The sequence below is a fragment of the Raphanus sativus genome, chromosome 6 (assembly GCF_000801105.2).
Source record: "Raphanus sativus cultivar WK10039 chromosome 6, ASM80110v3, whole genome shotgun sequence".
In the NCBI taxonomy this organism is placed as follows: Eukaryota; Viridiplantae; Streptophyta; class Magnoliopsida; order Brassicales; family Brassicaceae; genus Raphanus; species Raphanus sativus.
In genome coordinates, this window is record NC_079516.1 from 39,539,040 (window position 1) to 39,566,088 (window position 27,049).

Consider the following 27,049-nt stretch of genomic DNA (forward strand, 5'->3'; position numbering starts at 1 on the left):
TTTTCTAATTTTAAGAATCGAGTTAACTATGCCACGAATTCCAAGTTTGTCCAAGATCTGTTTACAACTACCAAATAAACAAATGAAAATAAAATATTCTCATAAAGAACAACTTGGTACATTGTACGTCCAATAGATGAGTCCTCAACCACTTAATGTATACAAAAGGCCACCTCCCTAGTCTTTCCGACACATCTTTTGAGTCTAACGAGTAAGAAACAATTGTCACAAATTCTTCCACATGACATGTCTCTTTGTCTAAGAACCACAATATACACTGGAGGCCATTCTTTCACCAAGAACACATATTTATGTAAGATATTAAATGAATAAAGGTATTATACATATCACGTATAAGTTTACACCATGGCAAAGTTTTGTACGTCGAATATTAAATCAATAAAGGTACATATACGTATCCACAGTCCACTTATGCTTTTACGTTATGGCAAAGTTGGGTTTAATATTAATTTATTAAAGTATATGGAAACTTTATGATAAAAATGACAAGAGGTTTATATATAGCAACGAAAATGCATCTAGTCCACAAGAATATGTATCTCTCTTTCTCACTACAGTCAACACAATCTTATTATATAGAGAAAGAAAGAGAGCTTAGAGATTGACCTAGGATAAGGGGGCAGCTTACGCCGACAACAACTGTAGAAATTATCATTTATTTTTGCATACATCTATCCACAATCTGGAGAGAAATATAGATTATAAAGAGAAAGAAGGTGAGGAAAGGAAAGTGAACATATCGTAAAGGACTGATGATGAGAAACGTAGGGAGTTCGAGCTCCAGCAGCAAAGGCATAGCGGCGGTGGTCGGCGTCGGTCCACAGCTTGGCCGTTCCGTCGCTCGTAAGTTCGCACACGAAGGCTACACCGTGGCAATTCTCGCCCGCGATCTAGGTTTGAGTCCTTTCTCTCTATTTTTCTCTTGTTTACCCTTTTGTTGCTTTACCCAACCTCATAAACTAGCAGAACTTCCATGTATATGTATGGGCTTCTTCTTTTTTTCTAATATGCCAGGAATTTTCCTTCTCTGTCTATATTCCAAAGAAGATGAGAAATTATTTTAGAAGTTATTTTAGAATGTTTTCCTTTTTAGATTTAACAAAATATATGACGGCTAACGTTTTCACACACACACATAGTATACTGTATACAGCTGCCGTCATATCTGATATGAAGTCAAAAAGGTGCATTCAAGAATGAAAATTTTGTTAGAAAGATTTCAGATTTGTTTTTCGAGAGATGAGTTTATAGTTTAAGTTCTACAGTAAATTACAATGGTTGCTAACCAAGATATCGTAGATAAACTTTCAGTGTAAAAAAAAAAAAAAAAAAAAAAAAACTTTCAGTGTAAATAGTTTGTTTCGCTGAATTCATTTATTTTTTCCTTACTGAAACATATAAATTATATATAAAACATAACTCAAGCTATACCAGCTCGACAACATGCTGAATTCAGCCTTTTAGAACAAGTTGATGAGTGGAAACTTATTTATTTAAATTAAAATAAGTTTCAGTTTCTATTTGACAAAATAGTTAATATGGTTACACTTTTATTCTTAATTCATTCTCTCTTCTTTTTTATCCAAAACTTTTACCAGTCACAACCATTAACTTATATAATCATAAACAGTGCACTCATATATAGTATAACACTTCGACCACTCTTTATGGTCCCTAAGTTGTGCAGGTAGGTTATCTCGAGTGGCAGAAGAGATAGCGAGAGAAGAGAAAGCGCAAGTGTTTGCTATAAGAATTGATTGTGCGGATCCAAGAAGCGTAAGAGAAGCCTTCGAAGGAGTGTTATCGTTAGGGTTTGTGGAGGTGTTGGTGTATAATGCTTATCAATCCTCCTCTTCTTACACAAGTCACCATCCGACTTCCTTCACCCACATTCCATTCCAATCTTTCCAAACTTCTCTTTCTGTATCTGTCTTCGCTGTATTCCTGTGCGCCCAACAGGTATACTCTGTCCAAAATACCTATTCACATTTTCTGAATTTTATAGAAGCTTTTCTGATAACTTTTGCAAGCAAAGTTAGCATCTGATGATAATGTGTGTTTCACCCATGCTTTATCCACTTATGATAAAAAAATACTTGTTAATATTACTTGAGTCAAAAATGTCTGTTAACTTTCATATTTTAGGTAAAATGAATAAGGTCATTTATGTGGAAACTATGAAATTCTATAAATAGATTTAATCATTTTTATAAAACTAATCATTTGTTGATGTACACTAGGTGTGTATTAAATACTGCTTTTATTTTCGTGAGTAATCTGTAGCCTGGAGTCAGTGATTTAGATAATTCTAAAATATTGACAGAATCATTTGTTGAAACACTAGTTGTCAAAAAAAAAAAACACTAGTTTTTCAAGTTTCAAAAAGTTGATGTACTAGTTGTCTATAACTATTGATGTTTTCTATAGATTTAATCATTTGTTGATCCATACTAGTTGTATATAAATACTGCTTTTAGTTTCTGCGAGTAATCTGCAGCCTGGAGTGAGTGATTTGGACATTTGGAAAATTTTGATAGAATTAATCATTTGCTGATGCACTTGTTTTTTGTCAAGTGTTTGATGTACTAGTCGTGCATAGTTTTTTTTCTTAAAAATATTGTTTTTATTTTATGTGATTGAGATTAAGTTTGTAGGGTAATATTCAGTGATTTAGACATTTTGAACTTTTATATAAAGATAATTTTACATTGTTGTAGGGTATTTATTCCATTTGAATTTATTTGTTTAAAATATGGTACAAAAAGGTTATTCCCGGGATGATGGAGAAAGGGAAAGGAACAATACTCTTTACCGGTTGCTCAGCGTCATTGAATGGCGTTGCTGGTTTCTCGGAGCTATGTAATTCTCTTTAAGAATATTTTAATATTTGTAAAAAAATAAAATACTCTTTTAAAAATGGATCATCCACTAAAAATAGAAATTGGAACAGGCTGTGGGAAATTTGCTTTGAGAGCTCTCTCTCAGTGTTTGGCAAAAGAATATCAAGCTTTTGGAATACATGTGGCTCATGTTATCATCGACGGTGTGGTTGGACCTCCAAGGTACGTAACCATGACCATTTCCTCCGATTATGTACTTCATTAAATTAATTATATAAAAATAGGGAAATCATAGAAGATGAAATTAGAACCACAATATCTGTCCAAAAAGAGGGTTTTAACTTTTTATAGCTTCCACAAACGGCATGATTTTGATTCAACCCGACAAGATTCTACGTCAAAAGTTTATCAAGAATCTTTTTTTCTCTTACTTTTATCATAAAAATATATTTTATTGATTCGAGATTCCCCGTATATATTTGTTTTGGTTCCATTTCTTCTTCCATATATTTTATTTTGGAAATATAAGCCATTTCTTGAATCTTTACCCTACATTTCATTGTTTTGTTTGTTTTCTTAAGCAAATAAAAAAGGGAAGAAATTTTATAAGAGAGTCCCCACATCACAACAGTCCACATTACTGACAGTTTGGCACATTAAGCATTTGAAGATCTAAAGAAAAAAAATTAATAGCATTGGATACTATAAATAAAATAAAAAAGAATATTAAGCATTTGAAGAGCGCTTTATAGTCTTTTCTATAGAGTTTTGAATCCTTTTCTCTTGTAAAAAGTAAAGCAGTTAAATCTGTAAACAGTTTTTTTTATTTGAATAAAATTTAGCATTCTTTCAAAAAAGCCAATACCATAAAGTAGCATTAAACACACATATTTGTTCAAAATAGCACATAAATTTTCTTTAAAAAACATTAATTAAATTTTTTAATTTGATATTTGATTTTGCTAATTAAAATGTAGAGTTTATTATTTAGGAGATGTGGTTAAGGTAAGGATTTAGAATTTGGAATAATTTATTGTCATTTACATTTTAATTAGTGCTATTTGAAGATTTTTTTTCTTTATGTGTTTTCTTGTCGCAAGTTTTTCTTTGAGCTATCTAAGTGATTATATACTAAAATTTTCCGAAAATGTACTTTCAGAGAAGCAAACATCCCACCAAGAGGAATGGTTATAGAGCAATCATTCAACACTGGAGGCGAAGATGGAGAAGGAGAAGGCGAAAGCTCGGGAGTGATGGGAATGGATCCTGATGTATTGGCTCAAACATATTGGAGTCTTCATGTTCAAGACCGGAGAGCTTGGACTCAAGAACTCGATATCCGACCATCAAACACAAGGTTCTAGTCGTTAAAAAAATATGATTTGATTATTGGGATTTGTGATTTTATTCAATGTTTGTTTATTCTTATGGGTACGTACGTATGCGTGTTCATTTGATATGTATGTGTATATCTATCTTCCATTTGGAATGTGCAATAAGTACATTAAAGGGCTTGTTTATGATTGGTGTGAATGATTTGTCAGTCTCATATTTCATAACTTTTGGTTTCTAATTTGCGTGAGATGTTTGGCCTTTCGGGTAAGGTTTGAACTTTTCTTGTGGCGTTGAAGTTTTAAAGGGTACAAATGACATCGTGTTTAAATTCAGGACACATGAGATGAACCGACAAGTCATGTGAATATAGATAAAGATCCGATCAAAAATAAGAAGGGACCCCCCTAAAAACTGAAGTAATCGTCCTTTGAGTGTTGTCACGTCGAGGAACCTCTAGGAGCACATTTATTTTGACAAAAGAGAGAGTGACGCTTTGAATGATAATCATCAAGAGAATAACAGTAAGGAGTCATGTAACTGTTTTACCTTCTTAGAAAAAGAGTAGTGCTAAGCTTTTGATCAAGAGCGCACATAGAGTACTTTGACTACACAATTAATAGACCAAGCATTGAGTTCTTGTATTGCCTAAAGGAGCGAAACAAGACAAGACCAAAAATAGTACTTGAGTATCATTTAGCACTGTTTATCATTTTAAATCCGTATGACATTTATGCTACATTTAACATTTAAAAGTATTGAATCAGGCTATCAGTTTTACTGTCTATATATGTAAACTTGTGCACAAATAGCTGTGAAAAATGTTTTTGTTTTTCGTTTTGTTTTTTAATTGTGGATTGCATAACTAGAAGCAGATTAGTATTATGCCGGGAATGCAAATTCCAGTTAACTTCGCTGTTTATTGGCTAAATACTGATTACCTTCAGCTCATGGACTGATCTTTTGATTTGGATCAAACGGGCCTCTCCTAACTCTCCGTCCTTCCACTTTAAGGAAACTCACTGCTTAATCAACCGTTTACCACAACTAGAAACAATGAACAATCTTTCTGCATAATCATCAATCTATTACACAAGGGATAGCTTCCAAGAAGATTGACACATATATCAAAAGTACCATCACAGCAAGAGGACATTGAAGAAAATCTAGTCATCTGTTTGTTATTGTGAATAATCCCAAGCCTCTTTTATGGGCTTTTGACAAAACACGGCTCAAAAGTTACTTCTTTTATACAAGTTTGTTATTGTCTAGTTTGGACCGACAATGTCCGATCCATAGAAAACTACGAGATCTAGTGAAATCAAACTTAGATGAAAAAACCTCAGATAGACATTCAATTCTTGATTTAAAAACACCTCGTCAAGTTATTATGTGTAGTTACGTGATAGAAAGTTATGTTTCAATATATTTTCATATTTAATACTAGTAAATATATAAATTTGTAGGCTTTAAAAATGGTTTATTTGCCATATAACCAAAAAAAATAAGAAAAATTAGATTTTAAGAGAGAGAGAGTAGAGAGAGATAGAAAGAGAAATAAGGAGAGAGAGTGTGTTTTTGGTTAGATAGTGAGTTTATGTTTTTAACTTTTTTTTTTTATGGTTATAGGGTGCAAATGCCCTTAAAAATATCTTAATAGTTTTGAAGCTTTTCCAGACATTCTTTCAGTTTAAAAATAATAGGAGAGAAACAATAAGTAAGAAATCTGTCAAAATCCAAATCAAGAAGTAATGTCAGAAACATCATCAATCAATCGTCATAAGTTACCAAATTTAGAAAATGTCTTCATCCTCTACAAACTAACACACACACTTCTCTTTTTTTTTCTTCTTCTCAGCTTTCATCACAAAAGGCAAAAAAAACATATTATAAACCCAACTAGTCCAAAAGCTCTTGGGAGAGAAGAGATCTCAGACAAATCTCTCAATACATATTCAGAACTTTCTAAACCCCTTCTAATGAGCTTTGACAGTACGGCTAGACACACCATGTAACAACTTCACAAACCCAAGAAAACTAAGCTTTCCATCCGTATGCCTAAGCCAATCGTGAAGCACTGCATGAACCGGTACAGAAGGACCAAGACCAAGTTCCTGAAAACAAGTTCCACAGATGAGTTAGTTACTTAGTTGGAAATTTTCCAAAGACTTTTAACACAGACACTGCTTCTATGTTGTAATAAAAGGACTGACCGAAGCGAGTTCATCTATCATGATGGGTCTGTTCCCTTCCTTTTCGAAAAGCTCATAAGCACAACGAGCGTGTTGTTCCCATCTATCAAGAGCTTCTAGCTGGTGAACACTCAATGCAGCTGCACAGAACTCTTCAAAGTCCATTCTTCTATATTGAAGAGCACTCAGCTGTAGATGATAGTCCACAAAAGATCAGATTGTGCGATTTTCAAATATTTAAAACTGTTCAATCGAAGGGGCTCTTACTTGTGCTAAAAATTCATGTATACGCGAGTCCTTCATTGCGTCTGTTGCCATTTTCATCAGAGCCTAACAAAGAGAGGTCCAAGCCAGTTTAATCATAAATAAATAAACCAAAGCTTAACCACCAGGGAGGGAAGGTAGATATAAACTTACTGATTTGATGTTTTCAAGACTTATTGTTCCGTTCTTGCTAGGTTCTAGTAAAGCAAACTGCTCCCTCAGATAAAACAGTTCATCAACCGTAAGTGTTTTAGACAAGGCCTGCAAGAAAACGTCGAACAGTAGGCAAAAACATAAGCACCAAACCGTTTAAATAGAAACTAGGCATGCGGGTTCGGTTTCTTTGGTTAGTTCAAATCGGTCTAAATCTCACCAAAGTGAACCGAAATAAAATTCGGTTCGGTTTCAGAAAAAAAAGTTACCTAAGTTTTTGGTTTTGCAGTTAGTTTAATTAAATTTTCGGTTTAAATTGTCGAAAACTTTTGGTTAGTACATTTAGTTTGGTTTAGAATTTCGGTTAAGATTGGTAATATATATTATTATTATTCTTTTAGAAAATTGATCCAAACCGAAAACCGAAATTTGTTTTTTAGTTGCCGAACTGAACCAAACCGAAAACCGAAATAACCGGAAACCAAACTTTTCGGTTCGGTTTGGTAGGTTTCAGTTGGGGTAATAACCGCAGGCCTAGTAGAAACAGATCAAGCTCACCCGTAATGCAGCTTTACGGAGAGACGATGATCTTAAATAAGCTCTCATAAGTTTGAAAACAAGAATATCCAACGGAATCTTTGCGTCATTCGAGTCCTTTATCCATGGATGACCTAAAAAAAAAACAAAACGAGATAAAAAAGATTACAATCTTTCCACACAAGCAAACAAGTTTTTTATTCGAAACTGCAACTACTTACTCAAGGCTTGTGCAGCTGTTAATCTTTTACGCGGGTCTTTATTCAGCAACCGCTTCACAAAGTCTCTCGCCTCCGAAGACAGCAAAGGCCAAGGAGCGTCGTCGAAACTAGGATCTGCTTTTAGAACGGAACGAAAGATTCCAGACTCCGTCCTAGCCCAAAAGGGTCTGCTTCCACATAAGAGGATGTAGACTATCACGCCAACGCTCCAGATATCAGCTTCTGTGCTGTAGGATCTGTGTAGTACTTCAGGTGCTACGTAGTATGCGCTACCAACGATGTCATTGAGCCTCTCATCTGCAAAAATGGAATCATCGAAGTAAGCATCAATCACTGAGAGGGAGAGAGAGTAGGATGTGAGGGACTCTGTACCTGGTCTGACGTAATCTGACAAACCAAAATCTATTGCCTTGAGTTGAGAGGTGTCTTCTTTGGAGGTGAAAAGGAAGTTCTGTACCAAAGAAGTTTAGAAGGTTCAAAGAAGATGAAAGATCAAATGTGTTAAGTACAGAAGTAAAGAGTCTTTCAATTACCTCGGGTTTGAGATCACGGTGGACAACACCTTGGAGATGACAAAAGGCAACCACATTCAATATCTGAATCATAACAGTCTTTGCATCTTCCTCAGTGTACTTCCCACCTCTGCTGGCACATAATAAAAGTCAATAATATCCGAAACAGAAACTAAATAGAAAGAAAGAAACAATCAATTTTATTTACCTAGAGAGGATTCTATCCAAAAGCTCTCCTCCTTCACATAGCCTAAAACAAAACCCATTATTTAGTTAAATATTGGAACAAAGAGTGGAGGAGCTAAAAGGAGAGAACTTACTCCATGACGATATAGACATTATCATGATCCTCATAAGCATCGTAGAAATGAGGAAGGTTGGGATGACCAGACAAAGCTCTAAGTATCTTCACTTCTCTCCTCACATCTTCAATAGCAATAGCCGTCGTCATCTAACACCAAAAAAAAAAACAAATTCACTAACTAGAGAAACCAAAAGACATCAAAATCAAATTAAAATAAAAAGGAAAAAGGAGAGAATCACCTTTGGTTTGGGGATGACTTTAACAGCGACTTGTAGTCCTTTGGAATCACCTTTCTTAAACTTAGCAGCACAAGTGTACCCGAAATGGCCACGACCAACCTCATCACCGAGCTCGTACTTGCTCGAGAAACCCTTCGTGAACCCAAAGCTCTTATCCAAACCCACTCCTTCGCCGTCTTCTTCGGGGATCGCCGCGGAGGAGGAGTTCGGCTTCACGGAGCCGTGGCGTCTCGCGAGAACGGCTCTGATGTGTTTCGCCGGAGACGGAGGAGGAAACGGCCGTTTGAAGAACCGTTTCGGCGTCGAGCCGGAGTTCGCCGGAGATCTCGCCGGAGTTTTCTTGGAGAAGAAGGAGCCTGCTGGGCTCGGGCTGTAGAAGGGGAAAAACGGAGACTTTTTGCCCTCATTGTTGGTCGTCGCGGAGTGGTGGTCTCCGTCGAGGTTAGGGGTGCCGGAGGGAGGAGGAGGCTTTACGGATTCCGACGCCGGAAGAGGGCTGTTGTTACCGGCGGGAACTCGGTCGGGGTTGTTTCGAGGATTGGAATGGCAGAGACCCATCAATCAAGAACCTCTCTCTCGGTCTCAGTCTCTCAGCAACAGACAGATCAGAGTCTCAAGAGTAACATTTTGAATCTTTGCGAAACTGAGAATTTGTGATTTAAAAAAAAAAAGAAAAAAAATGTGAGAGAACTCTCTTCCCGATTTTATATTTTTTGTTTGGTTGCTTCGGCTTACTTCTTTCTTTGGAAGGATCTCCTTTGTCGATGGCGAAAGATTTGGATCCAAAGAGAATGAGTTAAAAGAGAGAGAGAGAGTGTTACGTTCCCCTTTTACATTGAACTACTCTACTAATAATTACAATTTAATTAATAAATTGGTTAACTAATTTTACTTAATTTGTTTCGCAGCTTACGCTACCAGTGACCTAATAAATACGTGGTGTATAAGAAGACAAAGACCGAACTAAAAAAATACTACTAGTGTGTGAATATTCTTACGGCGATGTGTAATGTTATTTTTTGTGTGTGTTCTGTAATGGATTTTGGTATTATCCCAATCAAGAAAATAATGTCTAACTAACTTCATTAACTACTATTTTTTAAATATTATTTGGGAATACAATAATTAATTGGACAATTTAATAGACTTTGACAGGCTATTGTATTACTATTTATACACATAATATATAGATGCATTTAAAATCCTGCCAACTCTTGAATGTGCACAAAACTCAAATCCGCATTTTTTTATAAACTTCATCTGAGCTACTTAGGTTTTTTTGGATCGCTGAACAAATGTTAGTTTCTTTTGTATTTATGTTGTTCTTTTTTTTTTCAAAAGTATTCCTTTCAGTTTTAGCACATCTAATATGATGAGTACATTTTGATTTTAAGTAGATAAATTTTTGATTAGAAATACAAAAAAAAATGCCTAGACAAAAATTGAAACACATTGTTGTATCCTAACCAACCAATTCAAACAAAAAATGTAACACATTAAACTAACATTTTTTTAACACCAGTTCACATGTATATAATCAGGTGGTTTGAATATGTGGGATGATACATTAGCATTACTATAGTACAAACAACTCGACATATCTTCTGATTCACCCTATTAAAAACCATTTGCAAGTACAACTTATGTATATGCTTAAAATCTTGATAAAGTACAGAGCAATTAATAATACTCTTCTATAACCTTATTGCCTGTGTGATATGAATGTTTTGTCAGAATTAACAACGAATTTGTCAGCTAATACAGTAATCCCAAAGCACTGAGTTTATAAAACTCTAAATATTTTTATTATCCGAACAGTAATAATTTTGTATTCGATGACATAAATTAGAAATGAGGAGAGAGAGAGGTGTAGGAAAATGTGATGTAATAATAATCGGAGATCGACGTAAGGCCGGCAAAGAGAGGTGGTGGGTAAACTGGGACCCACTAAAGTGACGGTGGTGGTTCCATTCCAGCGCGTTAAATAACAATAATAACTAATTATTTCTTAATTCTGAATAGTATATTTGCAGAATTTTCATAAATTTAAAAAGCATATTAAATTTTAATTATTAGTACATAATTTATTTAAGCTACTATTTTGATAATTTTTTAACTGATAATAGTGTAATGAAAATTTAATGTTTAAAACATCTATATTATAAAAAGAGAGAAAGTAATTAATAACTACGAATTTAATAGAATAGGATGGTAAATACAACTATTGAAGTAGGTTTGTTCCTTCCCTTAATTTACGCTATAGGCATTTGGATATTGTGGTGGGGACTATCTGCGATACTTCTTCGATATAAAGAAACTTACGTTCTAAAGGGTATAATCGTCAATTCGTCATTATAAGAGCTTATATTATTTAATTCTCGGTCCCTAGCTCGTCATAACACACGTTAGTAATTAGGGTCAAACATGCTTAGCTTCTCACGTAACACAGTAGCAAATTAAAATATATAACTGCTACTAGTAGATTTTTTTTTTTTTTTTTTTTGTAAACCACTACTAGTAGAATTTGACAATTTAAACGATCTCACCTACGCGGAGGCGGAAACTTATGATTCAGAAGTTTAAGGTTTAATGTAATTAAAAAACACTATAAAACCCAAAAAATACAACGTGAGAGTGAAACTTATTAAAGAATAATGATTATGTTATATTTACATGTTTGTATGAGATCAGTCATGATGAAATGAAACTTTGCTTAATTTGCTTGTTGCACCCGACACATTGAGAAGCCAATTCAAATTTTGCAGCTTGCTATCATTTTCTACCCACTTATATTCGCATTACTAAATTTTCAAGTTGCATGCACACGTAGTGGTAAACATATTCATTATATTCATTATGCATGTATTCCTATATGATATGTTTTTTTGCCAAATTTATATGATATGTTCGATGATATTTTTTTTTTTTTGTAAATGGCCTTCATATTAAAAACAGGAAAAGAAATAAAAATACAAACAACCCCAAATGGCTTTAGTTTTGTTAGGGACTGGCCCAGCAGCTTAAAAAATCACATATGTCAAGAACTAAAGAGGCCCATGGCCCAGTGTGATTGGAAGTTGAACACCGATAGAGTGATGATGATGATCGATGAAGATAAAGCAAGATTGGCGTGACAGAGAAGAGAGAGAGTCAGCCATTTGTTAACCAGAATTGCATCAGGAGAGAAGATTGTCGAGGTCTAATCTGTCTGAAGCTTTGAATTTGATTCCTGAGTTGCCTGTCCAGTTGTGAGATGATGGTATCAACCGATTGGAAAGTCTGCTGATGGATCCGTTGGTTTCGTTCTCTCCAGGTGTAGTATATCGCCGCTTTCCAAGCCAAAAGCAGGAGCTTTTGCAAGTTTTTGTTCCGGCCCGCAATTTGTAGTTGTATCAGAGTTTCATCCCAGTTTGGTCTCGCATGCAGACCACATCTAGAAGCCATGGCCGACCAGATTTGGAAGCTAAACACACACTCGAAGAAAAGATGGTTGCGCGACTCCGGGAGAGCATTGCAGAGCGGACAAAGCGGATCAACTTGTAGCCCCCAACCTATCAGACGATCCCTCGTTGGGCATCTGTTCAAGACAACCAGCCAAGCAAGAAAGTTATGCCTTGGGATGCCATAGGAACTCCACACTACAGAAGACCAAGCGACAGTCGGAACCTCTCCTTTGAGGTAAGTATAGACCGATCCAGTAGAGAAGTTATCAGAGATAATTCCATTTATCTCCCACTCGAATGTGTCCTCGCAGTCGATTAGGGAGATAGTGGTGAGATGTATCTGAACCGCTAATTGGTTTTCTGTTCTAGCAGGAGGAAGTAACCAGCTACCATTAGTAAAGAGAGAGGCCACAGTTGCTGTTTTCCTGATGCCAAGTCGCGAGACTTCACCGTTGAGGAAAGAGTTTAGGTTACCATAGGGAGACCAGTTATCGAACCAGAAGGACGTGGAGTTCCCATTACCGAGCCGACGCTTGATCAGAGGGTAACAAAGATCTCTTGTTTTGATGAGTTTATTTACCAGCCATGAGTGTGAGGTGCTTACTTTGATTGTCCAGAAGTTGCTAAAGTTGCCTTTTAATATGACCTCTTTGAAGTAAGCAGCCCACACTGATGAAGGACGAAAGAAGAGAAGCCACACTAGTTTCAAAGAGCAAGCACGATTCCAAATAAGTAAGTCTTTTACTCCCAACCCTCCTTGTTCCTTAGTAAGCGTTACCGTGTCCCATGCTACCCTAGCGGAGTGATGTCCCTCACTCTTACCTGTCCATAAGAATAACCCACAGAGGGAATTTATCTTGTTTACACATGCTTTTGGCAGGATGAAGGAGGAGCACCAGAAGGTCGTTATTCCGGAGATAACTGTTTTGATCAATAGTAATCTCCCTGCAAACGACAATGCTTTTGCAGACCAGGAAGCAAACCTTGCTTTGACTTGTTGAAGTAGAGGCTCGCAGTTGGCAAGAGTTAGCTTCTTCGTGCAGAGTGGAACCCCGAGGTACTTCACAGGTAAGGAGCCACACTTCATCCCTGTCGAAACTTGTATTGCTGCTATTTCTGGGTCCGAGAGACCTGATGCAAAGAAACTTGTCTTTTGATAGCTCACGGCCAATCCCGAGCGGAGCTCAAACTCATGAAGCACTTGGAGGACCGACTGGACAGAGTCAATGGAGCCTTCAATGAAGATCAACAAATCATCAGCAAAAGATAGGTGAGTGAGCTTGATCTTCCTGCAATTATGGTGATACTCCCTGTTCCTTTCCGAAACCATTCTGTTGAGCATTAACGAGAGGCAGTTCATTGCTATGACAAAGAGATAGGGGGACAAGGGGTCTCCTTGTCTCAATCCCCTTCGACCCTTGAAATAGCCATTGACAGTCCCATTGTATCCTAACGTGAAGTTTGTGGTGCAGATGCAGGCTCTGAGCCAACTGATGTAGAGGGGAGGGAGATTCAAGCCTTCCAAACAAGAGAAGAGGAAATCCCATGACAATGTATCAAACGCTTTGGAGATGTCCACCTTTAGGGTAACCTTCTTCTTTCCCTTGTCACGATGGTACCCATGTACTAACTCGCTCGCTAGGACAGTGTTTTCAAGTAGCAACCTACCCTTCACAAAAGCTGTCTGATTCGGTACAATAAGATCTGATAGAATAGGCTTTAGGCGCGCTACTAGAAGTCTGGAAATCACCTTGTAGATGGTATTTAGACATGTTATAGGCCTGTAATCAACAATCCGAGAAGCTCCTGTGAACTTGGGCACCAGTGCTAAAATTGTAGAGTTAGTAGTCGATGGAAGGAAAGCAGAGTAGAAAAAATGATGTATCGAGTTGATTACTTCATCCCCAATAAAACTCCATGAAGCCTTATAAAATCCAGATGTTAATCCGTCAGGCCCTGGAGCCTTGTTAGGGTTTAGTTTGAAGAATCGTTTTGTAATCTCATCACTTGTTGGCAGAGCTAACATGGCGGTTTGTTGTTGCAGGGAACATGAGAACCGACAGAGGCCACTGAACCAAGCTGGATAAGAGCGGAGGGTGGCTGGAGGAAGAAACTCTGGACCAAGGACAGACTTGAAGTGTCCCACCGCGTGGATGCTCATCTCCATTGGATCAGTAATTGCAACTCCTAAGTCTAATAGGAAGGACCTGATGGCATTAAAGCAAGCTCTGGCCTGGCACACCTGATGAAAGTAAGTAGTATTAAGATCTCCTTCTTGCAACCAGTTGATTCGTGATTTTTGACGGAAGTAGCTCTCTTCTATAAGTCTCAAAAAATTCCATTTGTCATGCAGTAGCTTTTCTTCAAGAAAGGATTGTGGGGAAGGGTTATCCAGTGCTTGTACATGCGCAAGTTGTAGCAAATTGTTAGTCTCTCTTACTCTTTCCTGTATGTTTGAAAAATTCTCTCTATTTAAAGTTTTTAGTGAACTCTTGATGCATTTCAGTTTCCAGCAAAGTCTCGTGAGAGTCGTAGCAGCACTTCCAGCCTGAAACCATGCATCTGAAACCACCTCGGTGAAGTTTGGATGTTTGGTTAGATAGTTTAGGAAGCGGAAGGGGAAGGTACCGGCTTTGGGCAGTTGAAAGGCAAGGTCCACAAGACAGGGGCAATGGTCTGAGAAGAGGGGGGGGGAGGAGGAATGATGTTGTAGCGTGGGGGAAGGCTGGGATTATGGGACTGTTTATGAGCTGTCGATCAAGCTTTTTTGCCACAGGAGAGTCATCTTGCTTGTTTGTCCAGGTATGATGAGGTCCAACATATCTCAGATCAAAAATACCCATTTGATGAAGGCAATCTCTGAACTGATACATCTGAGAATAGTTTATGTTGTCAGCTGAAGCGAAGTGCTCAGAGCCAAAAAGAATCTGGTTTAAATCTCCTCCAATCATCCAAGGAGTTACATCTAGGGAGAGAGTAGAGTGGAGTTGCAAGAGCTCAACCCACAGATAATTTTGCTCCTCAGCAAGGTTAGATGCATAGATCGCAGTATAGATAAATGTTTGATGGCCAGGGATCATGATCTCGCATGTGATTGCTTGACTAGATTGAGAGAGCACTCGCAGTTTCAGGGGGTCCTTCCAGATGAGTATTATCCGACCATCTTCATCACACTGGTGGTTTGAGGTAAACTTCCAACCATTACATAGAGTAGACATAAGGGGGGGCTAGAGATAGTTCTTTAATATGTGTTTCCAAAAGGGCTCCGAAAAAGGGTTTATGGCTATTGAGCCAAAAAAATAAAACTCCGATGTTTGACCGGGTCATTTAGACCACGGACATTCCAAAAAAATAGTTTAACACTCATTTAAGAGTGGAAAATTTGGCCTTCTACAGGTTGTAGAGAGCCGGAGCAATCAGACAAAAGAGAGTTTAAAACTTGGAAAGGGTTAGAAGAAAGGGACGGGTCAGCAGGAGGGGGGTCAAAAATTGAAGGAGGGAAGGGGCCAAGGGTGAAACAAGAGGAGTTTGAGGCTAAAGGAGGCTGGGGAGTTGGAGGGGGATTCAAATCGGTTAAGTGAGAGGGAGGGGATAAGGATGGGGAGGACCTGGCTCGTTTGAGAGAGGGTTTAATGGTTTTTGATGGCGTAGAAAAAGCTGATAAGGGGAGATGGGGTGGAGGTTTAGCAGAAGAGGAGGGATTTTTAGGTAATGAGGGATTTTTAGGTAAGGAGGGAGGGGAGGGGTTTGAATAGGATGAAGGGGGAGAGCTGGGGAAGGTTCCACTTCCAAAAAAGCAGAAGAGGAAGCCACCGGGGAGGGGGGAGAAACCATCGACTGTTTCGAAACAGGTACATAGATCTCTTTGACTCCACTCTTAGTACCTTTCAAATGCTGCTTTCCGCTTCTTTTGACACCAAAAAGGGCTTAGCCTTGTTGCTGGGTTGGTAGGAGAGCCTAAAGAGACTGATGACTTCACTAAGAACCTAGTCAGTCTCACTTTGTCTCATGTAAAAGTGGAAGTTGATCTTACCAAGCCTCTTCCAAGAGTTGTTGAGTTTGAAAGACAAAGTGGCGAAGTGGTTGAAGTCCTCGTTGACTACCTCTGGATCCCTCCCACCTGTGCTCACTGCCATGAGTTGGGCCACATCCAGAAAAACTGTTTCCTCTACTCCCCCCTTGAAGGAACCCAAGATGATTCAACTGCTAAAGGAAAATAAACTGTTAATAATGCCTCTGTCAAATGTTCGATGATATTGTGTCCTCTTTTGAAATCAGGCATCATTTTGTAACCTGTTTAGATATATAATTTTGTTTCTCTCCCATCCAGTTAAAACCCTTATCAAACCGAGAATAAAAAGATAAATTTGCTATTTATAGATTTTTTTGGTTAAATAGTACTATTTATAGATTTATAATCAGGATTTTATTGTTATTAGTTTCAGTTTGAGCTCTTGGGATTTTGTTTATGTTCTCAAAACAGTGTGTATGCCTGCTATTAAAGACACTACTTGCTAAAACCAAATTATAAATAAATTAAAATGCGGCCAAAATCGGTTAGATATATTTTTACAAGTTTTTCTCTCAAAAACAAAATGTTGTACTTTCACTTTTACGGGGGATTAGTGTATACAAATATAGCATTACAATGTGTAGACGTGTATCTAAAAGTCTTGATTAATTAATTAACTATCTTTGACCAAAGATTAGGATGAAAAAATATAACACGTTAAGCCTTTTGTCAAAAAAAAAATATATATATAACACGTTGTGTGTAATATACGTGAGCAAATCACATAGACAAGGAGACTAATCATCGGCACGAGGCTAAACATCTTAGAAAACTCTCATTCATTTATTTTAATTCAAAATCGTTCATATGATATACAATAATATACCCTCTCTTTTATTATACATGATGATTTGGAGAAAAGCATAGAGATTAAAAACTACCTTTTTTCCTAATAACTAACTATAAATAAAGATATATAATTTAATTGGTTAAACAGTTTTTGATAAAATTAAAATTAACATAGAAATATCAAAAATTATACATTAGTAACAACAAAAAAATCTTTTAAAACATCATTTATTATGTAATATAAGATAAAATAAGAGATTAAAAAAGAGATAAAAAAGGGAGAACAAAAACTATTGACAAGATCCAAATGAATGGACTTTCAACTTTTATATAATTTTGTGCCTCCTTAAAAGACGGGATAATCCAATAAATCTAGTCGTTATTCCACTAAAGTTTCCAAAGTCAACTTCGAATATCTTATGATATGTAGTGCAGGGAAATTATATGTAAAGTGACATATAAATTATGATTTATCGCATGGTGCTCGGCAATGATAAATATGGTCACCCTTTAAGCTTTGAATCGTAACAGCAAATCGAACTGTCCGAAACAAGTGAATTAGATATTGTGTGATACTATTTAACTGTAGTTTATATAAAAAATGTATATTGCAGAATAATTGTAGTGTGCTTAAAATAAACAATTCAAAATAAATTTAAAATGGTAACAGTGTATTGAATGATATTAGAACAAACGAATTAGGTATAACTTATTTGACAAATAAAAGTACTCTCTTTTTTTTGACAAAGGGCTTAATAAATACACATTTAAATTTAAATTTGAAGCATATACTATATATAAAATATTTCTTGTTTTATTTGTATGGTTCTTCACTCTTAATAATTAAAAACAATAAAAATAACACAATAAAATAATAAATCACACTATATTAAACTATTTTTATTTGTAGATGTGGTTTATGAACAAAATAATCCCATACTACTCTTTAAAAAAAAACAATATTGCTTTGTCTATACAAATTAATTACACCATCTTCAATCCACTTTTATTTCTGTTTCTATATTTTTTTTTGAAAATATAAAAATATAGAGATGAATTTGCTTCAATGTATGTATGTATAATAGTATTTCTCTGTTATAGAACACAATATAAAGATATGTTATTTCTATCTCTAAATATAGAGACAATAAATAACATTCATTTATATTTTCTTTTAAAATAATTTTTTTTATTACAAATACATACACCAGAACAAATATACCTCTATAACAGAAATTTTTATTTTAGAGAAAAATATAAAGTCGCAACACCGGAAATGCTCTCAATAGCAAATTTGTATTTGAATCGTGAAATAGTTCCGCCCTGCGTTTTCCTCGAACCACCAACAACATTCAGAATCTTATTTTTCTCTTATTCCACGTTTCCTATCAGCTCTTACATTTTCTTCTTTATTTTGTTTGCTCTTATATTTCTTCTTTTTTATATTTTTTCTTTTTCAACACTAAAAATATTCAGTAAATGTCTTTTTCTTTCCAAAAACATTGCCTCTCATTTGATTTATAAGATCGATACTCTCGAACATGATCCAACATCGTTTACACCATTAATACACGTAATATACTACATATATATGAATGTATGATAAGTTGAACTTAACATATTTAAAAAATTGCTGGCAAAATTATTTTGTTTGTTAACTAGTGAATAATTGCAGTAGGCGCAATTTCTACTGCGCCGCGCCACTATGAGTTTCACATAAATGCATAATAGATAAATTAATCTATAATTTTAAAAAAAAATCTAAGTCACTAAAAAGACCGGTGAATAATTGTATTAGCCACAATTTATACATTACCACTATTATTTAGTTTAAAGAAACTACAAATTCGAGAACTCGATGAGTATGTCTTTATAGACTAAATCCGACGAAAGAAAGCAACAACACCTATACTCAAGACTCCTAAAGTCCTAATGATGACAATCATGGATCTTAAGGAAAATAGCACATCTCTACTTTGTTCACCTATTTATTATGTTTTTGCCGTTTTAGCCCTTACCCATTGCCGCCAAAATGAGAGAGAGAGCTCTGGCCTCTGGTCAAATGGACTGAACGTACCTTTCTTCCTTTTCCTTTTCGATTGTGATGGCGCCACAATTAAAGTTGCTCAAGGGAGGTAATAATGCAAATACAATAACTCCTTTCTCAATCTCCAAGAAGAGTGGCATGATCCCAATGTTCTTATTGAAAAGGTTAGCTAGTTTTAGTTTAGAGTTCAGTCAAGTTACTAAACACTTCATTGTTCAATGTTTCTATTCTCAAACTCCAACACTGTATCACAGAAATAGTAGTGAGATATTTGGGGCAACACGATTTGGTCCCCCTTTATAACCTAATCTCATTTCCAATACTGATTATTTTCAATATTTACGTACAAATATTTATATAAAATCATAGTCTTCAACTGTATTTTTCTGTTGCAAAAAAAAAAAAAAAGTCAGCCAGCCATTTATAATATGCTTAATCAGTCGGTCTTATTGATCGGTTTACGGCCAACCACTGAGGTAATCGACTATTATTCTGGTAAGCATTTTTAATTAGTGATCAGAAGTCCAAATTGATCGGCAGAAGCATTCTTGAAAACTAAAATTGGTTTCTTTACTAGAAATTTACCTTTTTATTTTGTAGTTTAGCAGAGGCGTTGGATTCTATGTAATTAATTACTAATTAGTAGGCCATATAACCTTTGACTGCACGAAAACTGATAGCAATTTACTTTACCAATCCTCAAAGTTATGGGGGCCAAATTGCGAAAGTAGCTAAGTAGCGGAGTAAAGCTTAAATTACAGAAAATCTCAGTGGAAAAAGTGTTTGAATCTATCTAACAAGAGGTTCTGTCACCACTAAAACCGGATTGCTAGAAACCGGTTTGCACCAGATGGATCACATCTCCCCAAACTTGGATTGTCCATTTGTCTCCGTCGAATAAACGGAACACATGGACCGATGTATTGAGAATCTTTTCAACTCATGCACTTGGACGAGCTCTTTCGTAGAGAAATCGAGTTACACCTCACTACTACTGCCCTCTCACCTTTTTTTTAATGAATGCAAAATAATTATTCACCTCAATTTATATTTTTACAGTGACTGCCTTGTTTTTTAAAAAAGTTTGCAATGACCCCATGCTGGTCTCACCATGTCGCCTTCTATTTCGAACAAAACTTAGCTTCACCCCCTAAGGTGAACCTCTACATTCACCCACCAATAGGAATTAGTTAATTGAGATTTGATATCTTTTAAAAAAGGAAACCAAGTAATAAGAATTTAATGAAATAAAATTATGGTTTTAGATAAATAAAAAATAGTAGCAATTATAAAAATATATATCTTTTAATATTGATAAATCCATCAGAAAATACTAAACCCTAAACCCTAAATTCTAAACCCTGAACCTTAAATTTTAAATACTAAACCCTAAACCCTTGGGAAAAGCATGAACCCTTGGGCAAATCTTATACCCTAAACCCTTAAATTTAAACCAAACTTTAAATCATAAACTAAATCCTAATCCATAAACCCGAAATCATAACTCCTAATACTAAACCTAAATCCTAAATTCTAAAATGGTTTATGGTTTAGGATTAAGAGTTTATGATTTAATATTTGTCAAAGAGTTTAGGGTTTAGGGTTTCGTGTTTAGAATTTAGGGTTTAAAATTATGATTTATGATTAAGAGTTTAGGGTTTAAAATTAACGATTTAGGGTATAAGATTTGCCCAAGGGTTCAGGCTTTCCCTAAAGGTTTAGGGTTTAGTATTTAGAATTTAGGGTTTAGGATTTAGTATTTTCCCAAGGGTTCAGGCTTTCCCTAAGGGTTTAGAGTTTAGTATTTAGAATTTAGGGTTTAGGGTTTAGTATTTTCTGACGAATTTATCAATATTAAAAAAATGTATTTTTTATAATTGCTACTATTTTTTTATTTATCTAAAAACATAATTTTATTTCATTAAATTCTTATTACTTGATTTCCTTTTTTAAGAGATATCAAATCTCAACTAACTAATTCCTATTGGTGGGTGAATGTAGAGATTCACCTTAGGGGGTGAAGCTAAGTTTTGTTCTTCTATTTCTCTCCCACCTTATATATGAAATAAATGATAGTTTGAAACACCTTAGCGGAGTAAGAAGAGGGGAGTTTTACCCTTTGCGAAGCCAACGATCAACTCTAGGATGCTACTCCACTCTTTCGAATAACTTGTGCCCAGAAACTCTGAAGTTAGACCTTCCCAATGTAAAAGGAGATGAGGGGAATAGATGGTCTCTTTTTCGATGTGAGCGTTACATAGCATACACTTTTCATCTGCATTTGAGTTCCATCTTAGATTTATGTCTCCACTAGATAATCGATCATGGGCTGCAAACAATCCGTGACAGCACTGAATATTTTGGAATGGCTCGATGGGAACCAAATCCCTTTATGCCAATTCACCATTGGATACATATGTCGCGTATTTTGACATGCATGTTTGGAGCTGAAGCTCAGTCTATACGAATCGCATATTCTCCTTTATAACTAAACTAAGTTTTCAACCGTCGCATTAAAAGGAACCCCAACATTTTCCCCAAAAGAGACCATACATCAAATTGTGTTTCAGAAAAAAAGAAAGAAGAAGACCATCATACATCAAACCAAAACAATGAGGTTGCACCATTGTTAATGTCCACCTTCGTATTCACTTAATCACTTCTGCAAAGGATCTATATTTCAGAAACTTCTTCCACATCATTAATACATTGAAATTGTAAAAGCATATCACTGAAAGTAAAAAAACATATGAAATTTTGATTACTAGTACACTATTTTTGTAAGTAACTATTCTTCATAACTTTTAACTAATGGAATTTAAATAACCATAATTATATATATATATTTTTAAATTTACATCATTAATACATTGAAATTGTAAAAGTATATCACTGAAAGTAAAAAAAAATCTAAAAGGTGGCTCTTTTGAAACGAGTGATTATATATGTTTATTCGGACAAAGTGAGTATTGATATTCATATAATTGTTCATAATTTTTTAAAATATTATATATTTAATAAATTAATATAAAAAATAAAATAGATGTAATTTATGAAATGTTTTTATAGTAGACAAAAATGTATTTCTCTTTTAGTAGAGAAGATAAATTTCTCATTTATCAATATTATCGATATATTTTATAATGGAAATTCTTTCAAATAGCTTCATTTTAAGTTTTTGTCACCAAGAATTTCAAAGAGTAAAATGATCAAAAGAAATTTCATTAAAGAGGCAAGAAACCATTCTACCACTTGCTTTATAGATATAGAAATATAAATAAATAGTTTTAATAATAATAAAAATAATTTTATATAGTTTTTAATCATATGTTTCAAATTCAAACTTTTTATAATATTTTCAAAACCTTTTTCCAAATTCTTTTTTAAAATTTTGAAAATGCTTTTTGAAACTATTTTAAAAAGTTTTATTTTGAAATTTGTAATATTTATTTATTTATTTTTAAAAAGTTTAAATCTTGTCCAAAAATTCTACCCCTTAACTCTAAACATTAAGTATATAGTTAACCGGAGGAGTGTATATTTATTCTTTAGTGAAACTCTTTTGATCAGTTTTTTTCTTTGAGATCTTTTTGGTGAAAATAAACTAAATACAGATATCTTGGGAATTTCTCTTTTATAATACAATTAACATTATGAGAAAAGAAATGAATTCTATATTTTTTTTGTATATGATCTCATTTTAAAACCAAACAACAAAAAAAATCATATTTCTTAATTGAACATTCATTTTACTTGTTGCTTAAGACATCACTTGACCATGAATCGGATCTCATGATCTTTGGTTCCGTTTCTTGAACTCCATCGAAGGTGTATATCAATCCTTGGTTCAGATCCCTCACTCGGGCTTTCTTTATTTTCCCCTGACGATCTGCCTGTTGTAGTTTGATTACTACTTTGTGATATGCTTTGATTGGTCTTGAAACAATCACAATTCGTTGGTTGGCACGTGATTTGTTCGAGTTTAGTGTTCATTTCGGACATCTTGGTCGTGAGTTCTTTGATATCTAGCCATTGGTTGACTTGAACGTCCACATCTACCATCCACCTTAATGAAGCTTCTAACTCTTTGATTCTACTCTTGTACCTAGAGATCAACAACATATATATTATAAACCAACATTTTTTTTTCTAAGAAATCATAAAGACTATCACACATTTCATGTATTATATATAAACTACAAACCTAAACTTCTTGAGTAGGTTTCTGCGCCTGAGTTCTGCATAAGCCTCAACAAGAAGAACGGCCTTTTCAAGGAGATGCTTGAGTTCTTCGATGACTTTCCTTTGAGAATCTTCTACTCTTTCGCTGAGCTTATCGACTTGATTCACCACGGAGTGATCATGGAGATTGTAGAATCAAGACGGTCCAAGATACATTTTGTGGTAATAGATCTACCTTTTGCTTTTTTGATGGCTTCGTGAAGCACTTGGAGAGTAAGTCCAAGAGCAGCCCCTGCCACAAGCTCACCAATCGGCATTTTCTTGAGAATAATAAGGAGAGAAGACTTTTCTTTGTGTTGATAAAACGAGTTGTGTTGGAAGAACCATATATATGAGGATAAGAGACAATACTGACATTGACTTAGTATTGGTCGACTCCTAGGTGAAAGGAGTGAACTGGATATATATGCAAGTTGTAATTATTTAGTTCTGCAGAAGAGAGGATAATCAATCTCAATGATTGACTTTGTATTTAGAATAAGTTGTTGACTTGCTCTAACAAACATACAAAAAGCTTATATTTTAGAAAATTATATTCAAAACAACACTAATTCTCTTTGTTTAATCCATATTGTTACATACTAATTCTCTTTGTTTAATCTATATTGCTAAATACCAATTCTCTTTGTTTAATCGCTATTGGTACATTTTATACAATTTATTGGTCATAAATGAGCTTTTAAATTTTTCTTCACTGCATCACATAATATATGTTATTATAAATTTGGTTTCTCTTATATAAGAAAATAGTAACAACATTAGCATAATAAAGATGACAAAGGTAGTTTAGTTTTTCTTTTGTCATTACTCTATTCAAGCTCTAGTAATCAAAATGGGGATTAATTCCGTGCCTATATTGACAAAGCAATGTAGTTGATTCCTCACACCACATACGAGATTATATGTTCTTGTGTTTGGAGTTTTGGATACATGGTTTATCTCAAAAGTTTTGAAACTCTCTTTCAGTCTTTGTATATTTTCTAGTTATTCTTTATGTTTTGAAACCACCTTTGGCAATTTGAGACCAATATTGTAAAAGTCACATGAAATTGTTGAGATTTTTCATAATTTTCATCGTCCAAATAAAAGTTTCGGTTTTCACATGTAAAAATGAAAAAAAAAACATCTTCTTGTATTTCTTGCTCCCAACAATCTTTCGAATTATTTTAATATATTATAATACCCAACCAATTCATAAACATAAGTTCTTATTCTTCCATACCCATCTGCAAAACACCATTGTCTCATTCGATATAGTGTGCTATGTGTTGCCTCCTCCCTACTTTATGTGGTTGTTGTTGGTGTAACCCTGTGCAGTGTGCACCACTGCTAACTGTGTCTCATTTCATTAAATCATTTTTTCCTAAAGTATCTGTGAGATCTTTATAAAAAAAGTATCACAATATTTCTGCATAGGTAAAAGAAGATTATCTAATAACAAGATTACATATATTTGAAGCTCACATCAACATATGGAATCAATTGAAACAATTGTCGATCATGTTTCTGAAATCGCGGATTAAAAGATTATTTTTGGAAGCTTTATAGGCATGTATGAAAAAAATGTTTTTAAAATTAGCTTTTTACATTTTTAATTAAAATTATATGAAAATAAATTTTATTTTGATTGGTTATATACTTCTTAATTACTTTTGTCAATATGAAATGTTTTAAAAGCTTAGAATAAATTAAAATAGTAAAAAGATAAGACTAAAAACCGTAACCCCGGTTTTCTGAAACCAAGAATTGAAAGATGGGAAATTTGATCACATATACATTGTAGGATTTAAATGAAACATATGTACATAGCAAATCATAGGCTATGATATTTGTGAAATATTTGCTATATTGCCCTTGAATGGGGTTTTTTTTTTTTTTTATAAATATGGTTTCCCCTTCAATTCTTAATTAGTTTCAATTTCTGTAAAAACAATTGTACAATTTTGTTGTTTATATGATAAAAACAAATCTTTTTTTTCTACACATAATATGTTTAAAAAATTTCAAAACAAACATATATTTTATAAATTTTATATAATATTTCATAATCGCAATTTTGAATCCATACTATTTTAAATTACAGTATAGTATGATAATTTTTTTTCTGCCTCTTGATTCTTCTTACTCACTACTTGATTAGTTACACTGTCGCCACTCATCATCTCTCTCTCTAAGAAAATTTTAGAGAATTTCATATATACAAAGTTTGTGGGAGTGTCGAGTATTCCATACCATAATATGTATAGTATAGTCACGAAATGGATAAAGGTTTGGGTTTAGGATTTAGGTTTAGGATTAGGGTTTGGGTTTAAAGTATATGGTTTGGGTATATGGTTTGGGTTTAGAGTTTGGGTTTAGGGTATATGGTTTGGGTTTAGGGTTCAGAGTTTGGATTTATGGTTTATGGTTTATGGTTTGGGTTTAGGGTATATGATTTGGATTTAGGGTTTGGGTTTAAGGTTTAGGATTTGGGTCTAGGGTATATGGTTTGGGTTTAGGGTTTAGTATTTGGGTATATGGTTTGGGTTTAGGGTTTAGGTTTAGGGTATATGGTTTGGGTTTAGGGTTCAGTGTATATGGTTTGAGTTTCGGTTTTGGGTTTAAGGTATATAGTTTAGGTTTAGGGTATAGTGTACTCTCTACAAACCTTTCATTTTTTCAACCTTTTTATTTTCTTCATCCTCTTTATAATGGTTGGTATTATAAAATAATTGTTCTGTACTATATATTAGACAAATATAGTATAGTATGATATCGAGTGTTGTGTTAATTATCTTTTACTCGTAGGGAAGGAGAGCGTTGGCTATTTTTGTATCAAATTGACACAGTTTTTCATGCATGGCTATATTCTTCATATATGGTGCTGCTATGAATATTAAGCAAATTGACCCTTGAAAGTTTATCATAAAGCTTTAGTCTATATATGTATATAGGTTGGAGAATTGATTTTGTTTTAGGTTTTCCTTTTTTTACTTTAAATGATATACTTATATGAGAGCAATTTGTATTTTGACTGGTTTGCTGTTACTAGATTATTTATGTTCTTATATGCTCTAAAGTTTAAAGACTTCAAATTTTAACTTTCTATCAAAATTCAAGACCCATTAACTCCTATTTCTAAGACACATGAAATAACAAAATAAAGCGACATCAATTTACAATTTGCTTGGATAATTACGAGGGACATTATGAAACATTTTGACACAAAAATAATAGCTTCCACTTTATAAATGACAGCTGTAGAAAAAGTTATCTCAGAGAAACAATTGTTTCTCCTCTCTTTCTTTTCTACTCTAGTTTGTATTTTATTAGCAATGTATGAATGGAGTTTTTTTTTGACTAAATGTATGATGGAGTTTAAGCATCAAATCAGTAGACAACATTTCCTTGTTTTCTTTATATTTCTTCAAATCTTCATAGTTTTTTTTCTCTTATTTTATTTGTTTGTCTTGTACAGCGAGTATCAGACCTTGCAGGCGTTCGTTCTTTTTATTTTCTTTTGCAACTTGTTTATTTGTGAGGGAAATGACGGTAAACTAAAACAATTGCAAATCTTCCTAAGTCCTCGTTAAATAAAATATACTTAGGTTGTGGTTGCAGATGCAGGAGTTTACGGATGCAGATTGTTGCGATTCCAAACGTTATTTAGCGTTTTGTACGAATGACACAACGTTTAAAAATTGTTGCGTTTACGGGATATTTATGACTAGTTGATTATTAGATATTGCAGATACTAAATTATCAATATAAAATATTATAACATTATAAAAATATAAAAATATAGTATTGTGATAAAATATAATAATTATTAATAAAATATAAATAATAATATTTTATTTGT

The 27,049-nt window shown here is 34.3% G+C and overlaps 3 protein-coding genes across 4 annotated transcripts; 1 reads left to right on the forward strand and 2 right to left on the reverse strand.

The window, feature by feature from the left end:
• The first annotated feature begins 566 nt into the window (after positions 1-566).
• On the forward strand, positions 567-4,410 carry LOC108806809 (uncharacterized). The gene is made up of 5 exons (XM_018579002.2): positions 567-915; positions 1,709-1,980; positions 2,787-2,880; positions 2,972-3,083; positions 4,021-4,410. The coding sequence occupies exons 1-5, from the start codon at positions 774-776 to the stop codon at positions 4,223-4,225; spliced, it is 825 nt and encodes a 274-aa protein (XP_018434504.1). The 5' UTR covers positions 567-773; the 3' UTR covers positions 4,226-4,410.
• A 1,497-nt stretch (positions 4,411-5,907) lies between these two features.
• LOC108813128 (CDPK-related kinase 5) lies at positions 5,908-9,444 on the reverse strand. 2 transcript variants are annotated; one of them, XM_018585590.2, is made up of 11 exons: positions 8,616-9,442; positions 8,393-8,523; positions 8,281-8,322; positions 8,094-8,202; positions 7,933-8,011; positions 7,561-7,857; positions 7,361-7,473; positions 6,803-6,910; positions 6,653-6,715; positions 6,407-6,574; positions 5,908-6,307 (listed from the first exon to the last, which is right to left on the reverse strand). In XM_018585590.2, the coding sequence occupies exons 1-11, from the start codon at positions 9,171-9,173 to the stop codon at positions 6,170-6,172; spliced, it is 1,806 nt and encodes a 601-aa protein (XP_018441092.1). In that variant the 5' UTR covers positions 9,174-9,442; the 3' UTR covers positions 5,908-6,169. The 2 variants fall into 2 exon arrangements, with proteins under 2 accessions (XP_018441092.1, XP_018441091.1); XM_018585589.2 differs by having other exon boundaries at positions 7,561-8,011; positions 8,616-9,444.
• Positions 9,445-22,664: 13,220 nt separating this feature from the next.
• On the reverse strand, positions 22,665-23,636 carry LOC108810490 (RPW8-like protein 3). Its single transcript, XM_018582600.2, is given in 3 exon segments — positions 22,665-23,071; positions 23,171-23,318; positions 23,321-23,636. Coding segments are annotated over 3 exon segments (630 nt in total). The 5' UTR covers positions 23,466-23,636; the 3' UTR covers positions 22,665-22,734.
• Positions 23,637-27,049: the final 3,413 nt, after the last annotated feature.